We start from the raw sequence: 21,860 nt of genomic DNA, 5'->3' as shown, positions 1-21,860 counted from the left end.
TAATTGCCAAATGTTGATGTGCAAAGCTTGTAGCTTCATACCCAAAAAGACTCAAGGCTGTAAAGGTGCTTCAGCTACGTGCTGAGTTAAGGGTATGAATACTTATGCAGTGTACTTATTTCAGTGATTTATTTATAATAAATTTGCAGAGTTGTCACAAATCTGTTTTGTATGAAGTGTAGATTGATGTGGAAAAAAGTAGTTTAACAACAAAATGTGAAAAAATTGTGAATACTTTTGCAAGGCACTGTATATCTGTATATTTTAGTGTCAAGTGTTTTTTTTTAAGTACAAATTAATAAGTTTAGACCATTTTGATCTATAAACCATTAGCCTGAAAAGAGAAAGAAACGAAAAAAAGTGAAATGTCCTCCACAGAGACAATAAATAGTGTAGCACTTGAAGTTCATGTGATTTATCACAGATTTTTACGTCAGCCGAGTATCACTGCCAGGCACAGCGGGGTCATGAGAACAGCTGCTCTCTCTGGTCTGGTCCTTAATGGATCTGGCAGAGACGTTGATGGCAGTTGTAGTTCCCACATTCTCAAGGCTTGATTTAGATGGACAAGAAATCCTCAAGCTACATCATCGCCAACAGATATCGGTGATGAAGAATTCAGGCCGTCTCGCTACCTCTGCCCTTCTAACAAGCATAAAATTAATGATGATAATAAAAGTGTGTGTAAGGGAGAGAGAAAGAGGGGGAAAGCGGAAGCAAGTGCAGGTATACAGAGCTATGGGCACGAAGGTTGTGTGTGCTTTTGTGTGTTTTTAAGGGCAGGGGGTGGGAAGTGAGCTTCGGGTTACACTGAGGCACAAATGGGGGGAGAGAACAGGCTGTGTGTGTGTGTGTGTGTTATGAGATGGAGAAGGGGTAGGTTACCTCTAAAAAAAGCCACCAGTGTCTTCCACATGTGAGGGGAGAGTGGGAGAAATCTGGGCGTCAGTTCATTAACAACGAACATGGGAAAAGGGGTGAGTGTGGTGCTTCATCAATTATTCTGTCTATCCTTTTCTCTTGCTGGCTTTCTTTCTTTCACTCACAGATTGTTATGAGTGCCGTGCACCCTTAAATAATGTATTGTTTAGTATCACAGCATTCCTTATGCACAGCATGATTATGTAGGACTATGTTTGTGTGGGAGATAAGTGACAGAAAGGAGGTGGAAGGTGAATATCACAAAGAAATGTTTGGCTGATGTGCCATAACAAAATTGAAAGAACAAAATGTGATTATAATTTGCATTTAAGAGAATAAATAATTTTTTTAAAACCATAAAATTTATTAATGTTATGACATTATTTTTATGACAGTTTTCATTCTTACTATTGCTATAATGTAAAAAAAAAAGTCTTATTGCTGTAGTACAAGAAAATTTGATTTTTAAAAAACCCTAGCATCATGTTTCCTTACAATTGTGCTTTACAAATTCCACTTTTAATAACAATTTTAAATTTAAAAAATATATGTATTATTGAATAACAGATGTAGTTTACAATTTAATGAATAATGTAATATAATACAAAAGTAACATTAAAATATTTTTCACTTTGCTGTAATGACAATGAAATGATTGAGGAAGGAGAAATGGGGCCTGTGAATTACATAAAATTGTAGCAATGCAAACAAAAGTTTAAAATTCATTAATAACCGATGTTTACTTCTGGGGTGGGAAAATATGACCTGAACATTTCCTGAATTTTTTTTTTTTTTGTTCTGAGATTCACTGTGGAAGCTGCATCTAATTTATAATGTTTGTGAAATAATAAGTTGTTGTCTGTCTGTGATATCTGTAATTATCTGAACATTATTTTACGGATAAGATGCTGTCTGTATCCTCATAATGAGACTGAGAGGTGTGATAGATCAGGCTTGCTAATGTTTAACTGGTGTTAATATAAACTAATTCCGAAAAGAGGTCTGATTTAAGGCATAATGAATGATCTTCTCTCTGTTCCACATGCTGCTCTATCTGTACATATGTCAGACACACACACATACAGTCACAGCTGAGTAAGAGTGACAGGACCAGGTGACTTGCATGACACCCTGTTCCTAGTGTGTCAGCACACTGCACACTTTTCCTGCCAAAGACGAGCACCAAGTACACTACTTTACATGAACCGATATGCTCAGGCACACTCAATTTTTGATAAAAGTGTCAAAGATCTGTCATAGCTTGTCGTATGTAGTTTTAAAGGCATGACTGCATTAATATTATGGTGTTCAGTAAAGTACAGAGCTACAGTTCAGGTGTTATAAATATTCAGCTGACTGATTAACAAATATGTGCAAACATGATACCTTTAGGAAAGAAAAATCTCAACTGAAGATTTATTAATAGTGCACTTGTTTCCCCTAGATAGCAATGTGTAAAAAATATTTCTTAATATATACCTAAAATAGACTTAATATATATAGTATTTCCCAAATTTTTGAACATTATACAAAGATTTTTTTTCTTATGTCCAACAATGCTGCATTTATTTAATCAAAAATACAACAAAAACAGTAATATTGTGAAATATTTGTTCAATTTTAAATAATTGTCTTCTGTTTTAATATATTTTAAAATTAAATTATTCCTGTGATGCATTACAAAAAAAAGTGGGAATGTACATATGAAACTGAGAAGTCTCACAAGCTATAAAGGAGCAACATCTGAGTAATAAAATTGTATTCTCTGGGTATTATTCTCTCTGTCTCAGTCCGGACATGAAAGCAGCCCTGAGGCTGCTCCAACGGGAGGAAAGAGAAAGATGAAAGATAAAGATTTAGATGAGCTGAAGAAAGAGGTGGCACTGGTAAGAAGTTATTATCTTGTGTCTGTGCATATGTGTAGATGATAAAAGAGAGAAAGTGTGTGAGCCTGCAGGTATGAGAGTGTAAGAGATGATAATTAGAAATCAAACAATGAAATTATTTCTAAAAAGAATGTGATACAATTTGATGATCCAACTAATTGGCAAACATGAAGTGTTGTATTATATCTGATGTTCTTGTGTTTGTTTCTACAGGATGATCATAAGCTGTCTCTAGATGAGCTCAGTACTCGTTATGGAGTTGACCTTGCCAGAGTGAGTCATCTTTATTTTCACCCCCGACATTTGCAATAATGAATCGGATATTTTTTCTAATTGTGATGACATTTTACCCACCGGCACATTCAAGCAGTGCGCCCATGGCCAACTTAACAAGGCTTTGTAATATATATATTATTAAATGCTTTAATAATATATATTCTGGCCCGCTAAGAGCTTTGGCTGAATAAATATAACACTTTTAGCTATTATGTGATATTTTGTAACTTTTTGCTGCAGCTTAGTTTACTGGTTTAAGCTGGTCTAGCTGGTATCCACCAATTGTTTTGCTGTTTTGTGGTTTAAGTGACTTAAAAGGCTTGATTTCCTAAGTGCCTTGAGAAGCTTGCTATATTATATCATATCATATTTACTATATTTTATTTTAATTCATATTATCACAACACATCTTATCTTACCTTAACTTAACTTAACTAAACTTTAATCTTATCTTATCTTATCTTATCCAGCCTAGTTAACCTGGACTGCATTTCTCAAAAGCATTGTAAGCCTAAGTAGAAGTAGAAACCACAGTCAAGCTTTAAAAATGCTTTTGGAAAAAGCTGCCCTGGTCTCTAATCATGGTCTGGCTGCTGAATGCCCAAAACCTCTCTAAAACCACCATCCTTTTGACCACCTTAGACCAGTAAACCACTTTAGACTGGTTCAAGCTATTAGCAGGGAATCTTCAAAGTTGCTGCAGGAATCTTGAGTAACTTTGTCTCCATCCCACCAGGGTCTGACCCATAAGAGAGCACTAGAAATTCTGGCCCGCGACGGTCCAAATGCACTGACCCCGCCACCCACCACGCCAGAGTGGGTGAAGTTCTGTAAGCAGCTGTTCGGAGGATTCTCCATCCTGCTCTGGATCGGTGCCATCCTCTGCTTTTTTGCCTACAGTATTCAGGCTGCCACTGTGGATGAGCCTGTCAATGACAATGTGAGTGCACTAACTATCCGGCCAATGAGAATGAGAGGGCTTATTAAGCAGCCAATAAGACTGTAAGTTGTTGTGAGAGCTGTGGCTTGTTCCAGACACACTGACTTCCGGTGCTCATGTAAGAGAGACAGGTAAATCTGTCTAGAGTCTAAATGTTATTTAAGCTTATTGTAAGTGATGTGTGCTGTAGAGTAGCATTCTGCATTTAAATAAAATGTAATTGAAACAATTTTTCATCTAGCTGTGAAAGGAATTAATATTTAAAAATCCCACCTGCTTAATGAGCAAATCTGAAAAGTTTGAGATGCTGTTAACACAAATTAATAATTCAAACAATTATTTAAAAAAATTAAAATAATATAATTCATAGTACAAAAAATACACATATATTTTTAATAATAAACAAATAACTCCTTACAACAATCCTACTAAAAAAAAAAAAATCCACTTACTCATTGCTCAAATCCAAAACAAACCCCTTATAAAGAGATGCTGGTATCACAAATGAGTCATTCATACACTATAATTCATAAAAGTAGTAGGCCTGAAAGTACTCATATGTTTCTAATATTTAACTAATACCTGTGCAAGTTCCTTTTTACAAATCTCTAAGTTTTCTAAAATCCGTATTTAAGCCGATTAAAAGAGGAAATCACATAAATGAAGAGTTAAATTGGTTTCACTCCACCAGAGGGGAATTAAAACCTGCTCCGCACATTGTTGGCGACTGAGGTGGAGACATTACTTTTAGCTCTACTGTCCCATATCCAGTATGATGAATGGGTCCCAGTCTGTGGACTGAGCTCCCAGCTGCTTGTGGGACAGTTTAGGGTCAGTGATAAATGAAAATGTGAAGTTAAGAAACGTTTAACTGTGTTTGCTCTTTTATACCATGATTCTTGTGCGTTACCCATTCTAAACTGTTTAGTTTAAGACTTATGGCAGTATGTGTATCTTTAAAATGGGCTGACTATGCTGTTCTTTTGCAAAGTTAATGCCTATTTTTCATGTAAATGGGATTAAAATATCGCAGCTATTGTGGTGGCTGGTGGGCTTATATATTTATATTGAAATTCCTTGAGAAACCTATTCAATGATTTAGATGGTCACATACTGGTCACGAAAGTTTACATGGGCATTTCAGCATAAATAAATGAAAGAATAATTAAATAAACTGCAAGCAGCTTGTCAGCAGCTTTGCATAAGGTTGTCTATTTGTTGTTTTTATAGCATATTTACAGATGAAAAAAGAGTGGTGGAGTCTTATATTAGTAAAAAAAAAAAAAAAAAAAAAAGTGAGTCGTTTTGAACCCCCTGACACTTGACTTGTGTTTCCCTCTCTCTGGTTTACTGCAGCTGTATCTGGGTGTGGTTCTGTCTGCTGTGGTCATCATAACCGGCTGCTTCTCATATTATCAAGAAGCCAAAAGCTCTCGGATCATGGACTCGTTCAAAAACATGGTGCCTCAGGTTAGTGTGATAACAGCAGTGGATTGCTTTGGATAAAAGTATTTGCTAAATGAATAAATGTAAATGATACAAAATCCCAAACGGAAACCATTATGAGCAACATTTTATATGATTTACATAAATCCATGTAAATCCCTTTTAACATTTAAAAGCCCAATGTATGATTTATATAAATGTATGTAAATCCTTCTTAACTTATGAAAGAAACCACATGTCATCCCGCCACCCGCCTCTCTCAGAATTAGCTTTGTTGGCATGGTGGTTACAATATTGCAACAGTTTATACAGTACAGACATAAATATGGCAAAGTAAAGTAAAGAAATAAAGAGCAATATAAAAGACAGGGACTAGGTAAAGGCAAAGATCGAAATGTGTTTGTTTTTCAAATTTTTCCTCACTTTTGTTAATTATTAAATATAATTAAATTATATCAAATGAAATTAAATGTTGTCATTTTAAAGTTTAAACTTTACAATTAAATACATTATAAATGCTAAAATAAAAGAAAGCACAATAAATTTAAATTTAAAATAAAAAAAATATTAAAATTATAAATAGATTTTAAATTAAATGTAATTAAATTATAAAAGATAATTTTAAAGTTACTTTAAATACACAAATACATGGTTGCATGAAAGAATAATTAATAGACTTAAAAAAATCTTTAATGGACACATGGTAAATTGTTATGTCATCTATAAATATTCACACTCATACAGATATATTTGAATGTGTTTCTTTCATAGAGTAGGTTGCATATTACAAACTCTGTTCTGACATGCTCGCTGTTCCCAAATAACTTTTCTTCATCATGTTTGAGGAACTTTGGAATGGACTTTATTTCTTTCAGCAAGCTCTGGTGATTCGTGAGGGAGAGAAACTTCAGATCAATGCAGAAGAGGTGGTTCAGGGAGACCTGGTGGAGATCAAGGGTGGAGACAGAATCCCAGCAGACCTTCGGATCATCTCCTCCAGCGGCTGCAAGGTAGAGAGAGTGCAAGTGATGTAGATATTAAGAGGAAGATCTCAGATCTGAGATCAACCTATAGTCTTATTAAGAAGCCTGAGAGAACATCCTCTCTTCTGTACCTCCTGTCTGTCTTACTCAGGTGGATAACTCATCTCTCACCGGAGAGTCAGAACCTCAAACCCGTTCTCCAGAGTTTACTCATCAAAACCCTCTGGAGACCAGAAACATCAGCTTCTTCTCCACCAACTGTGTTGAAGGTCAGTCCTTCATTCATACATAATGATGAGTGTGGTAATTTGTTCATTCATTCAAATGATCAATTATTTGTTTTTTAGCACATTCATTAATTAATTCCTTTTTGTATGCATTCATTCTTTTATTTATTTGACACTCCATTTTTCTACTTTCACTTGAAAATTGGTCGATTTTTGTGTATGTGCAGGTACAGCCCATGGCATAGTGATCGCTACAGGTGATCGTACAGTGATGGGCCGCATTGCGACTTTGGCGTCTGGTCTGGAAGTGGGTCAGACGCCCATCAACATGGAGATCGAGCACTTCATTCAAATCATCACAGGTGTGGCCATTTTCCTGGGTGTGTCCTTCTTCATCCTGTCACTCATTCTGGGCTACACCTGGTTGGAGGCCGTCGTCTTCCTCATTGGTATTATTGTTGCCAATGTTCCTGAGGGCCTGTTGGCTACTGTCACGGTGAGACACTCATACAAACACATATTGTGACGTTCATATGCACTACAATTCGATTGTTTTGGGTTAGTATGTTTTTTTTTTTTACAGCAAGGGTGTGTTAAAATTATCAAAAGTCACAGTAAAGTTATTTTTAATGTTACAAAAGATTTCTTTTCTGTTCTTTAGAACCTTCTAGTCATAAAAGAATCCTGGGAAAAAATGCATTGTGGTTTCTGAAGAGTGGAGAAATGGCTGCTGAAAAACCTAGCTTTGCCATCACAGAAATACAGCAAAATATATTTGGATAGAAAACAGTTATATTTCGTATTGTATCAAATGAAAGCAGCCTTGGTGAGCACAAAAGACTTCTTTCAGAAACATTAAACAATCTTACCGACCCCAAGCTTTTGAACAGTAGTACACACAGACACAGAAAAAGTTTTTTTTCTCTCATTCTTTTATTCTTTTTATTTTTTGAATCCTTCTCTCTTTGTAAGGCTTTGTAAGGCTCAGAAATTTTAAAGATTTTACAGACCCACAAAAGCACTTTTCAAAAAGGAGAAAGACCATGCCACATTGTCGTCTCTCCTTTAACTCCATTCAATCTCTCTCAGGTGTGTTTGACTCTGACTGCTAAGCGCATGGCTCGCAAAAACTGTCTGGTGAAGAATCTAGAGGCCGTGGAGACTCTGGGTTCCACTTCCACCATCTGCTCAGATAAAACTGGAACCTTAACTCAGAACCGGATGACTGTCGCTCACATGTGGTTTGACAACCAGATTCATGAGGCCGACACCACCGAGGACCAATCAGGTTAAATGCTTTGAGGTCCATGGACCAATCAAGTAAAAGTAGTAGACACATAGGTTTAATCAGTAAATAGTGTCTTGATTTTCAGTCTCTTTTTCACACAGATCTATTGCAAATACGATCTGACTACTTGTGTCAGAACCCACAGCATATTCTGTTTCAGTGCAGACAGATTTTTTTTTTTTCTTTGATGAAACATGCCTGTTAGGACACAATGTAAGCTTCCAGTGTCAATTAGAATTGCTGATCACAATTACGGTGGCCATTGTGTCCTTGAGCAAGGCACTTTACCCATAATCCTCTAAGGACACTTTCCTGGTAATTAGGTCGCTTTAGATGAAAAGCATATGCTAAATGGGCAATGTTTTGATATTTTTGAACATTTACAGGGATAATTGTCCTCTTGATCTGTTCATACATCTGTATATCTGTTTGAGCACATTTAACCAATTCTCTTCTTTTCCTTTGTCACTCTGTGTGTGTGTGTGTCTGTGTAGGCTGTTGCTTTGATAAAAGCTCTCCTACATGGTTCTCTCTGTCTCGAGTGGCAGGACTTTGTAACCGTGCTGTCTTCAAATCTGGACAAGAGAACATTCCTGTGCGCAAGGTAATGCATCACCTACAAAACCATTCAAAATATTTGGAGCCAACAAGATTTTTTATTATTTTTAAAGAAATTAATGCTTGCATACAGCAAATATGCATTGATTTTTATTCATCAAAAACACTGGAAAGAAGATATCGCTCCACACTGACAACATTGATACTAATGAGAAATCTTTCTTGAACACCAAATCAGCATATTAGAATGATTTTTGAAGTAATAGCAGCTAAAACGTCATCATGGACATCACAGGAATAAATTACTTTTTTCCCCATTTTTATAGAAAAGTTATTTTAAGAGACTTCAAGACTTTCAAAAACATAAAAAATGTTACTGACCCCAAAATTTTAAACAGCAATGTACATTGATATTAATTATAATTAAGATGAGGGATTGTGCTCTATTGTTGTTTGATTTGTGATGTTGTGAGTTTCTGTGTGTTTGTAGAGGGACACAGCAGGTGATGCATCAGAGTCTGCTCTGTTGAAATGTGTGGAGCTCTCGTCCGGCTGTGTTCAGACTCTCAGAGACAGCAACCCAAAATTGGCAGAAATCCCATTTAACTCAACTAACAAATACCAGGTGCACCTACAAGAAACCCCTAGCCAAAGCTGTAAAGATTTTAAACAAACAAATGATGTCGATGTCATACAGATATCGATTATGATATAAATAATCCCCATCTCTCTCTCTTAGCTGTCTATTCACGAGATAGAAGACAGTCCCACTGGACACCTGCTGGTGATGAAAGGAGCCCCAGAGAGGATTCTGGACAGGTAATCAATACCAGAGCTTGATACATGAAATCCATATATAGAACAGAAATCTCTTGAATCAATAGCTGTGATTAATGATGAGACGTCATACTTTTTTATTAATTAAAACAATTAAAATTTTTGAAATAAAATAAGTATAAAATAATACTTACATTCATAAAATTAAATTAAAATAAATATTAGATGAAAACTTAAGCTTAAAAAATTAATGAAATTGGAAATGTTGCCCTTTTTAACTAACTGAATTAAAATAATATTAAAAAATAAAAATAAAATAAAAATAGATTTACATTAAATAGAAATATTAAAAATAAAAATAACTAATAAAAATGACAAAAACATAACAAAATTACTATAACTTAAACTAAAATTAAAACCAACTAAATAGAAGCTCATTCAAAATATTAATGAATACTAATAGTAATTAAAAAAATTATACTAAAATAACACTGTTATTGGCAATAAGCAAATAATGCAAAAAAATTATGGTACATCATATAATTCCTATTTCTGATTATAAGCTGTAATTATTGTTGATCCGTCAAAATTCCATCGCTGTGATTTATATCTGTGATTATTGACAGCCATTTTCAACTTTAATCAATAACTGTGATTATTGGATGATTGGTAATGCAGGTGCAGTACCATAATGATCAACGGTGAGGAAATGCCAATGGATGAGGACTGGAAGGACGCATTTCAGGGAGCGTACATGGAGCTGGGTGGACTGGGCGAGAGAGTTCTGGGTAAGTTCTTACTTCCCTCTTTTCCACTTTATTTCCTCCCTTCTTTAATTCTCTACCTCTCTCTCTTTCAGGGTTCTGCCACCTGTTCCTCTCTCCCTCACAGTTTCCGAGGGGGTTTGAGTTTGACTGTGAAGATGTGAATTTCCCGGTCAACCAGCTTTGTTTCTTGGGCTTGATCTCCATGATCGATCCGCCTCGAGCTGCAGTGCCAGATGCTGTGGGAAAATGCCGCTCCGCTGGCATTAAGGTATCCATTTATAGGTTCTCTCCATCCATTTATCTACAGTTCAGCATTTTATGTCCAATGTCAGTGGTGACCACAATCCATATTTACAGGTTATCATGGTAACGGGTGACCATCCTATAACTGCCAAGGCCATTGCTAAAGGTGTGGGCATTATCTCTGAGGGCAACGAGACAGTGGAGGATATCGCTGAAAGACTTAATATACCTCTGAGCCAAGTCAATCCACGGTCTGTGTGTGTGAATCGGTCTCTTTTGAGTGTTTGCTTGAGAGTCTGGGTGCATATGTGTGTGTAAACTAAATATATTTGAATAGGTTTTTATCTGATTTTATTGCTTCTCCACAGATAATGGAATCGGGCACTGTTCTGTGTGTGTGTGCGTTTCAGAGACGCTAAGGCCTGTGTGATTCATGGTTCAGACTTGAAGGACATGAGCTCCGAGTATCTGGATGATATTCTGAGGAACCACACAGAGATTGTGTTTGCTCGCACTTCACCTCAACAAAAACTCATCATCGTGGAGGGCTGCCAGAGACAGGTTTGTGTGTTTGTGAATATTAAAATATCACACACTAGATGTTTTACACATGACAAATTCCACCGAATGCAAGCTAGACTGGAATATCAGACCTTTGGAAGTTTTATGTTTACATTAATTTTAGCAGGTGTTTCTTAAAGGGTAGGCCTATGCCATTTTTTGTTCATGGTGTTGTTGGGGAAAAAAGCAATATTTTGGTTACTGATGTCATTGTCACAACGCACTATTCGCAGTAATCGTGATCTCAGGAATGCACGATAGTATCGGAACTTTATTGGAATTGGTCGATAAAAGCTTAAAATGTAAACATCAGCATCTGCCAATTTAAAAAAATATATATGCCGATATGCCTTGCCGATGAGACGAATAGCTCACATGTGCTGTGGGTGTGCTATAGATAAGATCACATCAGCAGTGTGGTTATTCTTGAAACATAAAATACACAAATTATATTAAGATACTTGTGTTTCTGAATAAATAAAGCAGTAATTGATATCATAAAAAGTATTAGAAAAATATCGGGTATCGGCAAAAAAACTAATATTGTGCATCCCTAATTTGTTTTATTTTACAATGGAAAGTGGGCAGTTACAAGTTTTAAACAATATTTTTAAAAGGAAATGAATACTTTTATTCAGCAAGGATGCATTAAGTTGATCAAAACTGACAAAAAAAGGCATTTTCAATGTTACAAAATATTTCTATTTCAGTTGCTGTATTTTAAACTCTATTCATCAAAGAATCAAGGAAAAAAAATGGATCACGATTTCCACAAAAATATTAAGCAGCACAGCTGTTTTCAGCCTGAATAATAATAAGAAATGTTTCTTGAGCTCTAAATCATCATATTTGAATGATTTCTGAAGGATCATGTGACACTGAAGACTGAAGTAATGATGCTGAAAATTCTGGTTTGTCATCACAGGAATAAATTACATTTTAAAAAGGAAACATTAAAATAGAAAGCAGTTCTTTTGAATTATAATAATATTGCACAGTATGTAAGTTTTTTTTTACTGTATTTTTGACTAAATAAATGCATCATTGGTAAGCATAAGAGACTTCTTACAAAAACATGAAAAAATCTTACTAACCAAAAATTTCTAAACAATAGTATATACTTAATGTCTTCATTCAGGCTGCCTGACAGACGTTTTGACTCTGACTTTGATTTTCTGACTGGTCTTTAATTCTGAATGCTTAAACTCTTTCTCTGATTCTGACTGGTCTTTGACTCTAATTCTGATTGGCTGGCTCTGGCTGCAGGGTGCCATAGTGGCAGTGACAGGTGATGGGGTGAATGACTCCCCTGCTCTGAAGAAGGCTGACATTGGCGTTGCCATGGGAATCTCTGGCTCAGACGTCTCCAAGCAAGCTGCTGACATGATCCTGCTGGACGACAACTTTGCCTCAATTGTTACGGGGGTGGAAGAGGGTAAGACACAGAAGGAATATTAAGTATTAGGACAAAAGAAATGAAGCATTACAAATTTTCCTTGCTTTCTCTCTTTCAAATTTCTAAATGTATTGGTCTGCAGTATATAATATTCAATAAAATAATATACTTTGTGTTTTAGGTCGTCTGATCTTTGATAACCTGAAGAAGTCAATTGCGTACACACTGACCAGTAACATCCCAGAGATCACACCTTTTCTGCTCTTCATCATCGCCAGTGTGCCGCTGCCTCTGGGCACCGTCACTATCCTCTGCATCGACCTTGGAACTGACATGGTGTGTTATACACACTCACACTTGTGCGCATTCAGTCTTACTTCCAATTCCTGTCAAGTGTGATACTACCCTTGGGCACCAGACACCAGACCATTTCACACACAGACACACACAAACACACACACATATGAGCATCTTTGTCATCACCGTTATCATTCTCTCTCTCTCTCTCTCTCTCTCTCTCTCTCTCTCTCTCTCTCTCTCAGGTTCCTGCGATCTCTCTAGCATACGAGTCGGCAGAGAGTGACATTATGAAGCGTCAGCCCCGAAACCCCAAAACTGACAAGCTGGTGAATGAGAGGCTCATCAGCATGGCTTACGGACAGATCGGTCAGCCTCAAGTGCACTTGCACACACATGCCCTTTATAGCTTATAATTCTTGTAAAGTTTGTGGACCGGGAAGAATTACTTTGTGCAAACAAATGAACATCAGAGGCATCATGCACTTATTTTTTGATGGGTCACTAGGTTCACTTGTTGCCCTAGGCAAGAGAGGAGATGATAAAAAGGGAAAAAAAAAACTGTTTTTAACTACTTATTACTTAGTTTTATATGTGTAATACAAGATAGTGTTGGGTAAGTACAAACACCTTTTTATTTTCAATAATCATGGAATTTATTTTATGAAGAAACAAATAGATTTTGCACTATAAGTGTCAATAAAAAAACACTTAAGAAATCTGAGGGGGTGAATAGGCCTTGTGCTTCTGATTAATATTGTGAATAAAATAGCTTTTCATGCTCTGCTGGAATAAAAGCAATTACACGTGTTTGTGTATTTGTGTTTTTTTGTGTGTAGGTATGATCCAGGCGCTGGGAGGATTCTTTACCTATTTTGTGATCATGGCTGAGAACGGCTTTCTGCCTCAAACGCTGCTGGGAATTCGACTGGATTGGGATGATCGTGCAGTTAATGACCTGGAGGACACCTATGGACAGCAATGGGTAAACACACACACACACACACACACACACACACACACACACACACACACACACACACACACACACACACACACACACACACACACACATTTCTTTAACACAGTAAAAACAGTAATATTGTAAAGTATTATTCCAATTTAAATATATTTTAATCTGTAATTTATTCCTGTGATGCAAAGCTGAATTGTCAGCCTCCATTCTTCAATGTCACATGATTCTTCAGAAATCATTCTAGTATGCTGATCTGCTTCTCAAGAAACAATTCATATTGTTTTCAATTTAAAAATACAGCTGTGCTGCTTAATATTTTCGTGGAAACTGTGATACTTTTTTTTTTTTAGGAATCAGCATTATTTGATGAATAGAAAGAAAAGAACAGCATTTATTTGAATTTATTTTTTGTAATTTTTTCTTTAAAATACAGTGGTCAATCATTTAAATAATGCATATTAATTGCTCAAATAGGTTTAAATGATTAATTGTAATTAGTCATGGAATTAATTTTGCTAAATCTGTACAAAATAAAATAGATTTACACAGGGAACTCCAAAATTATGTGCCGACATAAAGGAAATATATATTTTTTTGCATATTCTTACCAAAATGCTTTTTTTATTTGTAACCCATAGTTTTTAACATTTAACGGGCTTAAACTGCAAATTATTAGACTGTTTATTATAATTATTTATTGACAACAATTACAGAACATATGTGCAGAAAGAAACACTATTTTTTATGTATTTATTTAAATATGTATGTTTCAGACTTACGAGCAGCGTAAGATCATCGAGTTCACCTGTCACACCTCGTTCTTCGCCAGCATTGTGGTGGTGCAGTGGGCCGACCTCATCATCTGCAAGACACGCAGGAACTCCGTCTTCCAACAGGGCATGAAGTCAGTATGTGTGTGTATATTTGTGAGCATATTCAGGAGTGTGATATTTGCATATGTCTCTGTTAAAGGCTGTTCTCTAACCTGTGCACTTACAGTAATAGGATTCTTATTTTCGGACTGTTTACTGAGACGGCTCTGGCCCTTCCTGTCCTACTGCCCCGGTATGGACATTGCCCTGAGGATGTACCCACTCAAGTAAGGGACACACACACACACACACACACACACACACACACACACACACACACACACACACACACTTCTGCACCTTAGAAGAGCTTATGTTCTCTGCCTCTCCTGTCCTCACCTTTTCCTTTCTCATTTTCTTATTCCTTTTACAGGATCATGTGGTGGTTCTGTGCTATCCCGTACAGTTTACTAATCTTTGTGTATGATGAAATCCGTAAATTAATCCTACGCAGGAATCCAGGAGGTGAGCACAGATGTTTGCATTTCTGAACAGTGTTATTTTAAAAGCATTGAGATACATAGTTTATTCTATAAATTTTTCTATAAAAATATGCACCTGTGTGTGTGTTATTTTAGTACATCAATCTAAACTAAATTAAAATTTGAAATATTTCCTTGGCAACTGGCTGAAAGAATATGTTTATATTGTTATGTACTTAGGTTTTAACAAAAAGTCTTTTTATGGTTGTAATTTTAGTTTTAGTTTTAACTATACTGTTTTAATGTTTTCTGTAAGTATACTCGGCAAATAACTCCTTTATGAACAACACCTTAGTACTTAAACATGCATATTACATTTATATGGTGCAGCTAAAGTTTTCCAATATTATTATTAAAATTCAAGGTTCAAGAAACAATACAGCAATATTGCAGAGAATTTGCAGAGCCTAGTAATTTAATCCATGTGAATAGAGCTTTATTCTGCATATCTTTTTTAATTTAGTTAGTAATTAATTTAGCTCTTTCTTTCTTTCATTTGCAGGCTGGGTGGAAAAAGAGACCTACTATTAACAAGAATATGCAATCTCTGTGCATAACTGCTGGTGCATGTGTCTGTTTGTAAAAGATATGAAGAAAGGTAATGAGACAAATGAAGAATCAGACAATCATGTGACATTTATCATGTAAGAATGAATGTGTGCCTGTGAATGAGTGTGTACGTGCACTGGGCATAATCTGTTTACATAATGTATCCTGAATATAATTATCCTCAATAAGCTGATGATTTAATAGCCAAAATAGGTTTAGGTTTCAGGATCATTACATTTCTACTGAATCGATTTTCCTGTGAATTTATAACTTTTAGGCTGGATATAATCTTTCTTTTAGAGTTAATTTACTTGTGTGTAAAATGTAGTAGTAGTACATACATAATTCAAATATTTATTTGCAATTGGTGTTTATGTACTGTACAAACATATGAAAAGCTTTTTGTTGGTAGTCCTACTAGTTTAATGCAAAGCTATTACAGTTGTGTTGTAATATTGCTACAATTATAATTCTATGATTCTGCTTAAATACTTGTAAGAAATATAAAAAAAATTAATTCAAACAAAAATTGTGTGGATATGGAGTTTGACTTTTGCAATATTGAACTTTACATGTTTTCTGACCTAAACTGTGAACATGAAGATTAAATAAAACATCTAATGGCTGAATATACCTTTCTTTTCGACTATTACTATTTAAACCGACCGTAAATACAGGAAATACAGATTTACATAATTGACTACCAGTGAGAGGAATAATGGTTAGTCAGTACAAAGTAATCAAACGAGTTACTGTTTCCCCCGTTACAACACCGTTACCGTTACTGACAATAAAATGTGGTGTTACTATACATATACATATATATATATATATATATATATATATATATATATATATATATATATATATATATATATATATATATACATATATATATATATATGTATATATATATATATATATATATATATATATATATATGTATATGTATATGTATATATATATATATATGTATATGTATATATATGTATATGTATATGTACATATATATATATATATATATATATATATATATATATATACATATATATATATATATATATATATGTATATGTATATGTATATATATATATATATGTATATATGTATATATGTATGTATATATATATGTATATATTTATATATATATATATATATATATATATATATGTATATATATATATATATATATATATATATATATATATATATATATATATATATATATATTATTTCTATATATTTATATAATAGTATATCAGATATTTAATATTAGTCTGGTAAGTAAACTAAAAAACATGTACGAGCCAATGGCGATTCTATTGCCAAGGTGTCCATAGAGGGTTGTTGGGGATTTTTGTATAATATTTACAATAATATATTGAATTTGATAGGTATCTCTCAAATTGTCCCACAGCAACATTAAAATAGTGTAGATTATGTTCAGTGTTTTATAATAATATTTTTTTTCTATTTAGTGTCCATTTCATTCATTGAACATATTTAACATTGGGGGCATCCAAGTTATTTGACATATTTGAACATTATTCTAAAAAGTAACTCAGTAGTTACTTTCCCTGGTAATTAGTTAATTTTATAATGATGTAACTCAGTTACTATTTGTGAGAAGTAACTAGTAACTATAGTTACTTTTTTAAAGTAACATGCCCAACACTGCTGACTACAGTGTTATTATAATGATATCGGGTGCTGCGTTCAGTCCTTCAGAGTCTTGTAGGCTGGAGTCTAATAAGTGCGTGTGGCTACATCACATATGTTCCCGCTCTCACCATCACAGCACAAAAACACTAATAAAACTTTTGGAAAAATACTTTGTATTACAAATCTTTATATTATTTTGCTTTCTATTAATGCAATACAATGAATAGTCATCTAGTCTCCCAGTGGCTTAAATTACTGGCAGTTTAGCGTTTATTAAGTAATTTACACCAAAACAAAAGATAACATCTATCCTTTCATGTCCGAAAACATTATTTTTGTCTTACATTGCATAATAAATTCAGACAGTCTCAGTACTGACTTGTTTTTCATCAGTTTATTTTCATGAAATGGAATGGGTACAAAGGATTGTGGGTGACTGAAGGTCCCATCCCATGCATTCTTCAAATTCAGCTGGATGAAGGACACGAAACGAAGGCTGCATTCTTATTGAAATAATATATTTGACAAACTTGGTGGTCTGTCTTTCTTACTAAAGTATAATTTCTTGCCTGGAAATTTCCTTATCTAACTTTCATCAACAAATGTCTTCTTTCATGGAAATTGTGTTTTGTCCATAGTTTCTCCCCCCACAAAGTTCTCCTTTTGAATAATGCTGACATTGACCTGACTGTTAGAAACAAGTCTCTTTTTTCCCCTATAGGTGGTTTAACAACAAATTGAACTGCTTTCTATCTGTATTTGATGATTCTGATAATATTTTAACTTACAAACAATTTATGAATCTTCATAATTTTCCAGTCCCATCAAAGGAATATAATACTTTAATGAAAGCTTTTCCAGCAGGATTAACCCATTAAAAATCACCTTAAGTTCAGTAAAGGCAATAGTGTTTATCCAGCTTTACGTTTGGGTGGTATCGATATCTTAGATCAGAAATGCAATAACAGATATATTCGCAAAATATTTCAAACAAAGAGAAAGATTTCTTCTAAAGGGAAATTCTATTGGGGTTCCTTATAACAAATATAAATTGAAAAAAAAAGCCTGGCTTTTGCCAAGTAAATTTGTATATCCAACAAGATTAAGGAGATTCATTATAAAATCCTTCATAAAATCTATCCTGTCAGTTTGTCCATTTCAAAATATGCTGATGTAGATGATACTTGCTCTTTTTGTGGTTTTGTTGAGGAAACGGCTGCCCATCTGTTTTTATTGTAGTGTAACCAACAAATGGGTTGACTTAAGCTCTTATGTTTCTAGTCTTACAAATATGACCCATACCTTCATCCTTAAAGATGTTATTTTATATTATGACGATCCAAAGCTATTATCTGCTGAATATCTTATTACTTACCTTATTGAATGCTAAATTCTTCATTCATGAGCAAAAATGGCTTAAATCTCCATTGTCGTTCTCCATTTTTCTCTTAGACTTTGAAGAGTGCCAAAGTGTTTATGTATTATGACAAATTTTCTTAAAAGATGTTGCAATTTTATCTTTGTGCTTTTCTTTTTTCTCTGTGTGGATACCATAATTTGATGTGTGCAACCCATTTTATGGGTTTCTGTCCTTGTTTCTTAGGATTGTTATTTGAAAGAATGCATCCATGTCTCTTTTCCCTGTTCTTGTACGTTTTCACAAGTTATGCAATAAAAATAAATAAATTAAAAAAATTAAAAAAGGATGCAGGCGTCCGTTTGAGAAGCACAGAGCATATGTACTGACCTTACCAAAATGGCGCGGCTTGTGAACTCGTTTGTGACATAGCGCATCCGGCTGCGTCACGTCCGAACACTCAAGCACAAAAACATGGCGTTGCTTCTAAGGTCAGTACGAACATGTTATTTTTAAAATGTGTTAGTTTGGGTTTTTTTTGTATAAGGTGAAATTAATCGTTGTGACAGTCTTTTTGAGGCCATATTAGCTGGCAGTTGATAGTCGTTAAATTAAGGGTTTGCTGATGTTAATTTATTCAGATGTTACAAGTGCACTTTGATTTACTATAATCTTTATAGTCATGCAACTTACATGTTTTTGGTTTTTATTTTCAGTTCATTTATTTTTATTTCAACATCAGGTTAATTTAAAAATGATAATAGTAATAATTTAATCTGCTGTGTTTGTTCAGACTGTCTGTAAGGTTCTTGCCACCAGAATCTTCAGTACATCAATTCAGTTATTATGATAATTAAATAACAACTCTGAGTAGTATGTTTAGTGTCACTTTATTTGTAATGTCCTGTGGAGTCCTGTCATATGCATTGACTTCCATTAGCAGATTGCTGAGATTTTTTAGGATTACCTATATGTAGAAGATGTTACTTATGTCCTATTATGTGATTTATAAACAAGCAAGCAGTGAATCTTCATATGCCAGGTCTGTGCTGTTGTTGTGTTTAAAGTCTTCAAGGCCATATTACCAAAAGGTCCTGTACTTACTAAAGTTATCTGACAAGTTAAAGGTCAGAGTTGAGATATTTCTAATGTACAGAATGCCTAGGTGTCCCTGGTGCACAGTTTTAACTGTATGCAAATGTGTGTTTATACTTAAATGTGTCAATATGTGGTTTTTCTGTGTTCAAGGACGGTGGCCCGGCAGGGTCTGTGTTTGTCACGGTCACAGTTTGGTGTGCTCTACAGACAGTGAGTATTTTTGTGTTTTCCTAACACATTTTCAAATGAAGAATTCATATTAATGTATAAATCTCCTTTTTTTTCAGTGCGGTTCCTATGGGAACTACAGCAAATGAGGAAATGAACAAGTTTTGGGCAAAAAACACACAACTCAACCGACCTGTCTCCCCACATGTGAGCATCTACAAGTGAGTGTTAACACGCCTGCTTCTTGGAGTGTTTGGATCATACAATCTACAGGATTATATGTGAGAGGATGTTGGTTTTAAAAGAAATGTGATGAGTTTTGAATGGAATGTCCAAAAAAAAAAATACATTGAATGAATGGCTTTGGTGTTTTCAGGTGGTCTATCCCCATGATGATGTCCATCTCACACAGAGGAACAGGCGTAGCGCTAAGTTCAGGTAGCTAACAAATATTCTTGACTTTCAATAATGTGTTTAAAGGATGTCAGAACAATAAATATCATGATAAATATATCAGCATCCACATCAGCGCCTGATAACATTCTGTTTATCATGTTGTTTGCTGCTTTAAATGCTCAAGCACTTTAAAGTCAGGTGGATTCTGACTAGCTGTCAGTGTTTTTATTGTTCATCAGCTGGAAAAAGAGATTCTGAAAGTGATTCCAGCTGTGTCTTTTTAATGTGTTGTTATTGTTATAGCTGTGATGTGGACTAAAACTTTATAGTTATCATCTGGTGTTCCTGACTACATGGTTGCATATTAATTATAAATAATGATGTTGATATTTTTGGTCTCAGGAATCTCTGCGTTTGCACTTGCTGCGTTGGTGTTACCTGAGAGTTACCCATATTACCTTGATTTGATTCACTCCATGACTTTTGGGCCCCAGTTTCTTGCTTTCAGCAAATTTGCTCTGGCTTTCCCAGTGGCTTACCACACGTTCAACGGCATCCGGCATCTGGTACACACATATTTAAATAACAGATGAAGTATATTCAGACTCTTTCCTGCTGTGATAATGGCTCATGACAGTGTAACAAGTTGTATGTTACCAAATATGTGATCTAAATATGAAATTAAGATTTATACGGTTCACAAGTTTTGGGTCAGTAAGAGTTTTTAAAGGAATTAATACTTTTTATCAAGCTAGGATGCATTAAATTAATAAAAAGATTTTTTTTATTTTTTTTGCAAATAAATGCTGTCCTTTTGAATTTTCTGTGAATTTACTGAATGATCATGGTTTCCATTTAAGTATCACAACTGTTTTTAAACATCGACAATAATAAGAAAATAACCTGAAAATTCAGCTTTTCATCATAGGAATAAATTACATTTTAAAAAACAGAAAACTTCTATTTTATAAAATAATAATATTTCATATTATTACTGTTTTTATTCCATTTTTGATACAATAAATGCAGACTTGTTGAGACAACTTCTGAACGGTAGTCTGTTAATTTTTTTCCCCCATGTCTGTTCACTGCTTTTCACATCTCCCAAAATAATGAATTAGCAATTAGACTGTTCTCTGCAAATACAAATATTCAATTGAATTTATTATTCAGCATGTCATGTAATTCATTTTTATAAGCCCTAATATAATGACCTTAAATGAACTGATATCACTCTGTTACTTTCTTTCAGGCGTGGGATCTTGGGAAGGGTTTTAAGATTCCTGAAGTCTATCGTTCTGGCTACATTGTCACTGCTGTGACTGTTCTCACATCGATCGGTCTTGCTGCCATGTAAATCTATAGACATGAGAGGACTGGGTGAGACGCACAAATGAAGAAGACGTGGACTTGGGGAAAGTGGTGTTCTTTTGTTTATCTGTCTAAGAAGTGGTCTGTAAGGACCAAATTCATTAATATAATAAATAAAAAAATTAAATAAAATAAAAAATACATATCAACCCAAAAAATATCCTCAGTGTTTTTTCACGTTAAATGCTTTGCACATTGCTAAACTGAAAAAGAAGGGGCATAGCATAGCACCTAACTTGGCATTTAAAATGAACTTTACATAAGAAAATATGAAATATGAGGATTGGGCTGAGCATTTGCCTTGTTTTATTGTGTCACTGCAGTATTTCCAAAAATGTTGACTTGTGCTTGATTTCACTTCAG

General features: G+C 34.5%; 2 protein-coding genes across 2 annotated transcripts; both read left to right on the top strand.

Moving 5' to 3' along the window:
• Positions 1-840: 840 nt before the first annotated feature.
• Positions 841-16,074, top strand: atp1a2a (ATPase Na+/K+ transporting subunit alpha 2a). The gene is given in 25 exon segments (XM_042718855.1): positions 841-977; positions 2,712-2,807; positions 3,021-3,080; positions 3,820-4,023; positions 5,380-5,493; positions 6,345-6,479; positions 6,604-6,721; positions 6,907-7,175; positions 7,769-7,967; positions 8,462-8,571; positions 9,016-9,150; positions 9,265-9,344; positions 9,981-10,090; positions 10,162-10,337; positions 10,427-10,563; positions 10,723-10,873; positions 12,140-12,308; positions 12,451-12,605; positions 12,812-12,935; positions 13,406-13,551; positions 14,316-14,446; positions 14,542-14,586; positions 14,588-14,641; positions 14,788-14,879; positions 15,399-16,074. Coding segments are annotated over 25 exon segments (3,051 nt in total). The 5' UTR covers positions 841-965; the 3' UTR covers positions 15,428-16,074.
• Positions 16,075-18,848: 2,774 nt separating this feature from the next.
• On the top strand, positions 18,849-21,655 carry sdhc (succinate dehydrogenase complex, subunit C, integral membrane protein). Its single transcript, XM_019124171.2, has 6 exons — positions 18,849-18,955; positions 19,713-19,772; positions 19,850-19,951; positions 20,107-20,168; positions 20,529-20,692; positions 21,379-21,655. The coding sequence occupies exons 1-6, from the start codon at positions 18,939-18,941 to the stop codon at positions 21,481-21,483; spliced, it is 510 nt and encodes a 169-aa protein (XP_018979716.1). The 5' UTR covers positions 18,849-18,938; the 3' UTR covers positions 21,484-21,655.
• The last annotated feature ends 205 nt before the right edge of the window (positions 21,656-21,860 follow it).

Source organism: Cyprinus carpio, chromosome B2 (genome assembly GCF_018340385.1).
Source record: "Cyprinus carpio isolate SPL01 chromosome B2, ASM1834038v1, whole genome shotgun sequence".
Lineage (NCBI taxonomy): Eukaryota > Metazoa > Chordata > Actinopteri > Cypriniformes > Cyprinidae > Cyprinus > Cyprinus carpio.
The sequence above is the reverse complement of the archived record's forward strand: the minus strand, read 5'-3'. Positions and strand labels throughout refer to the sequence as shown.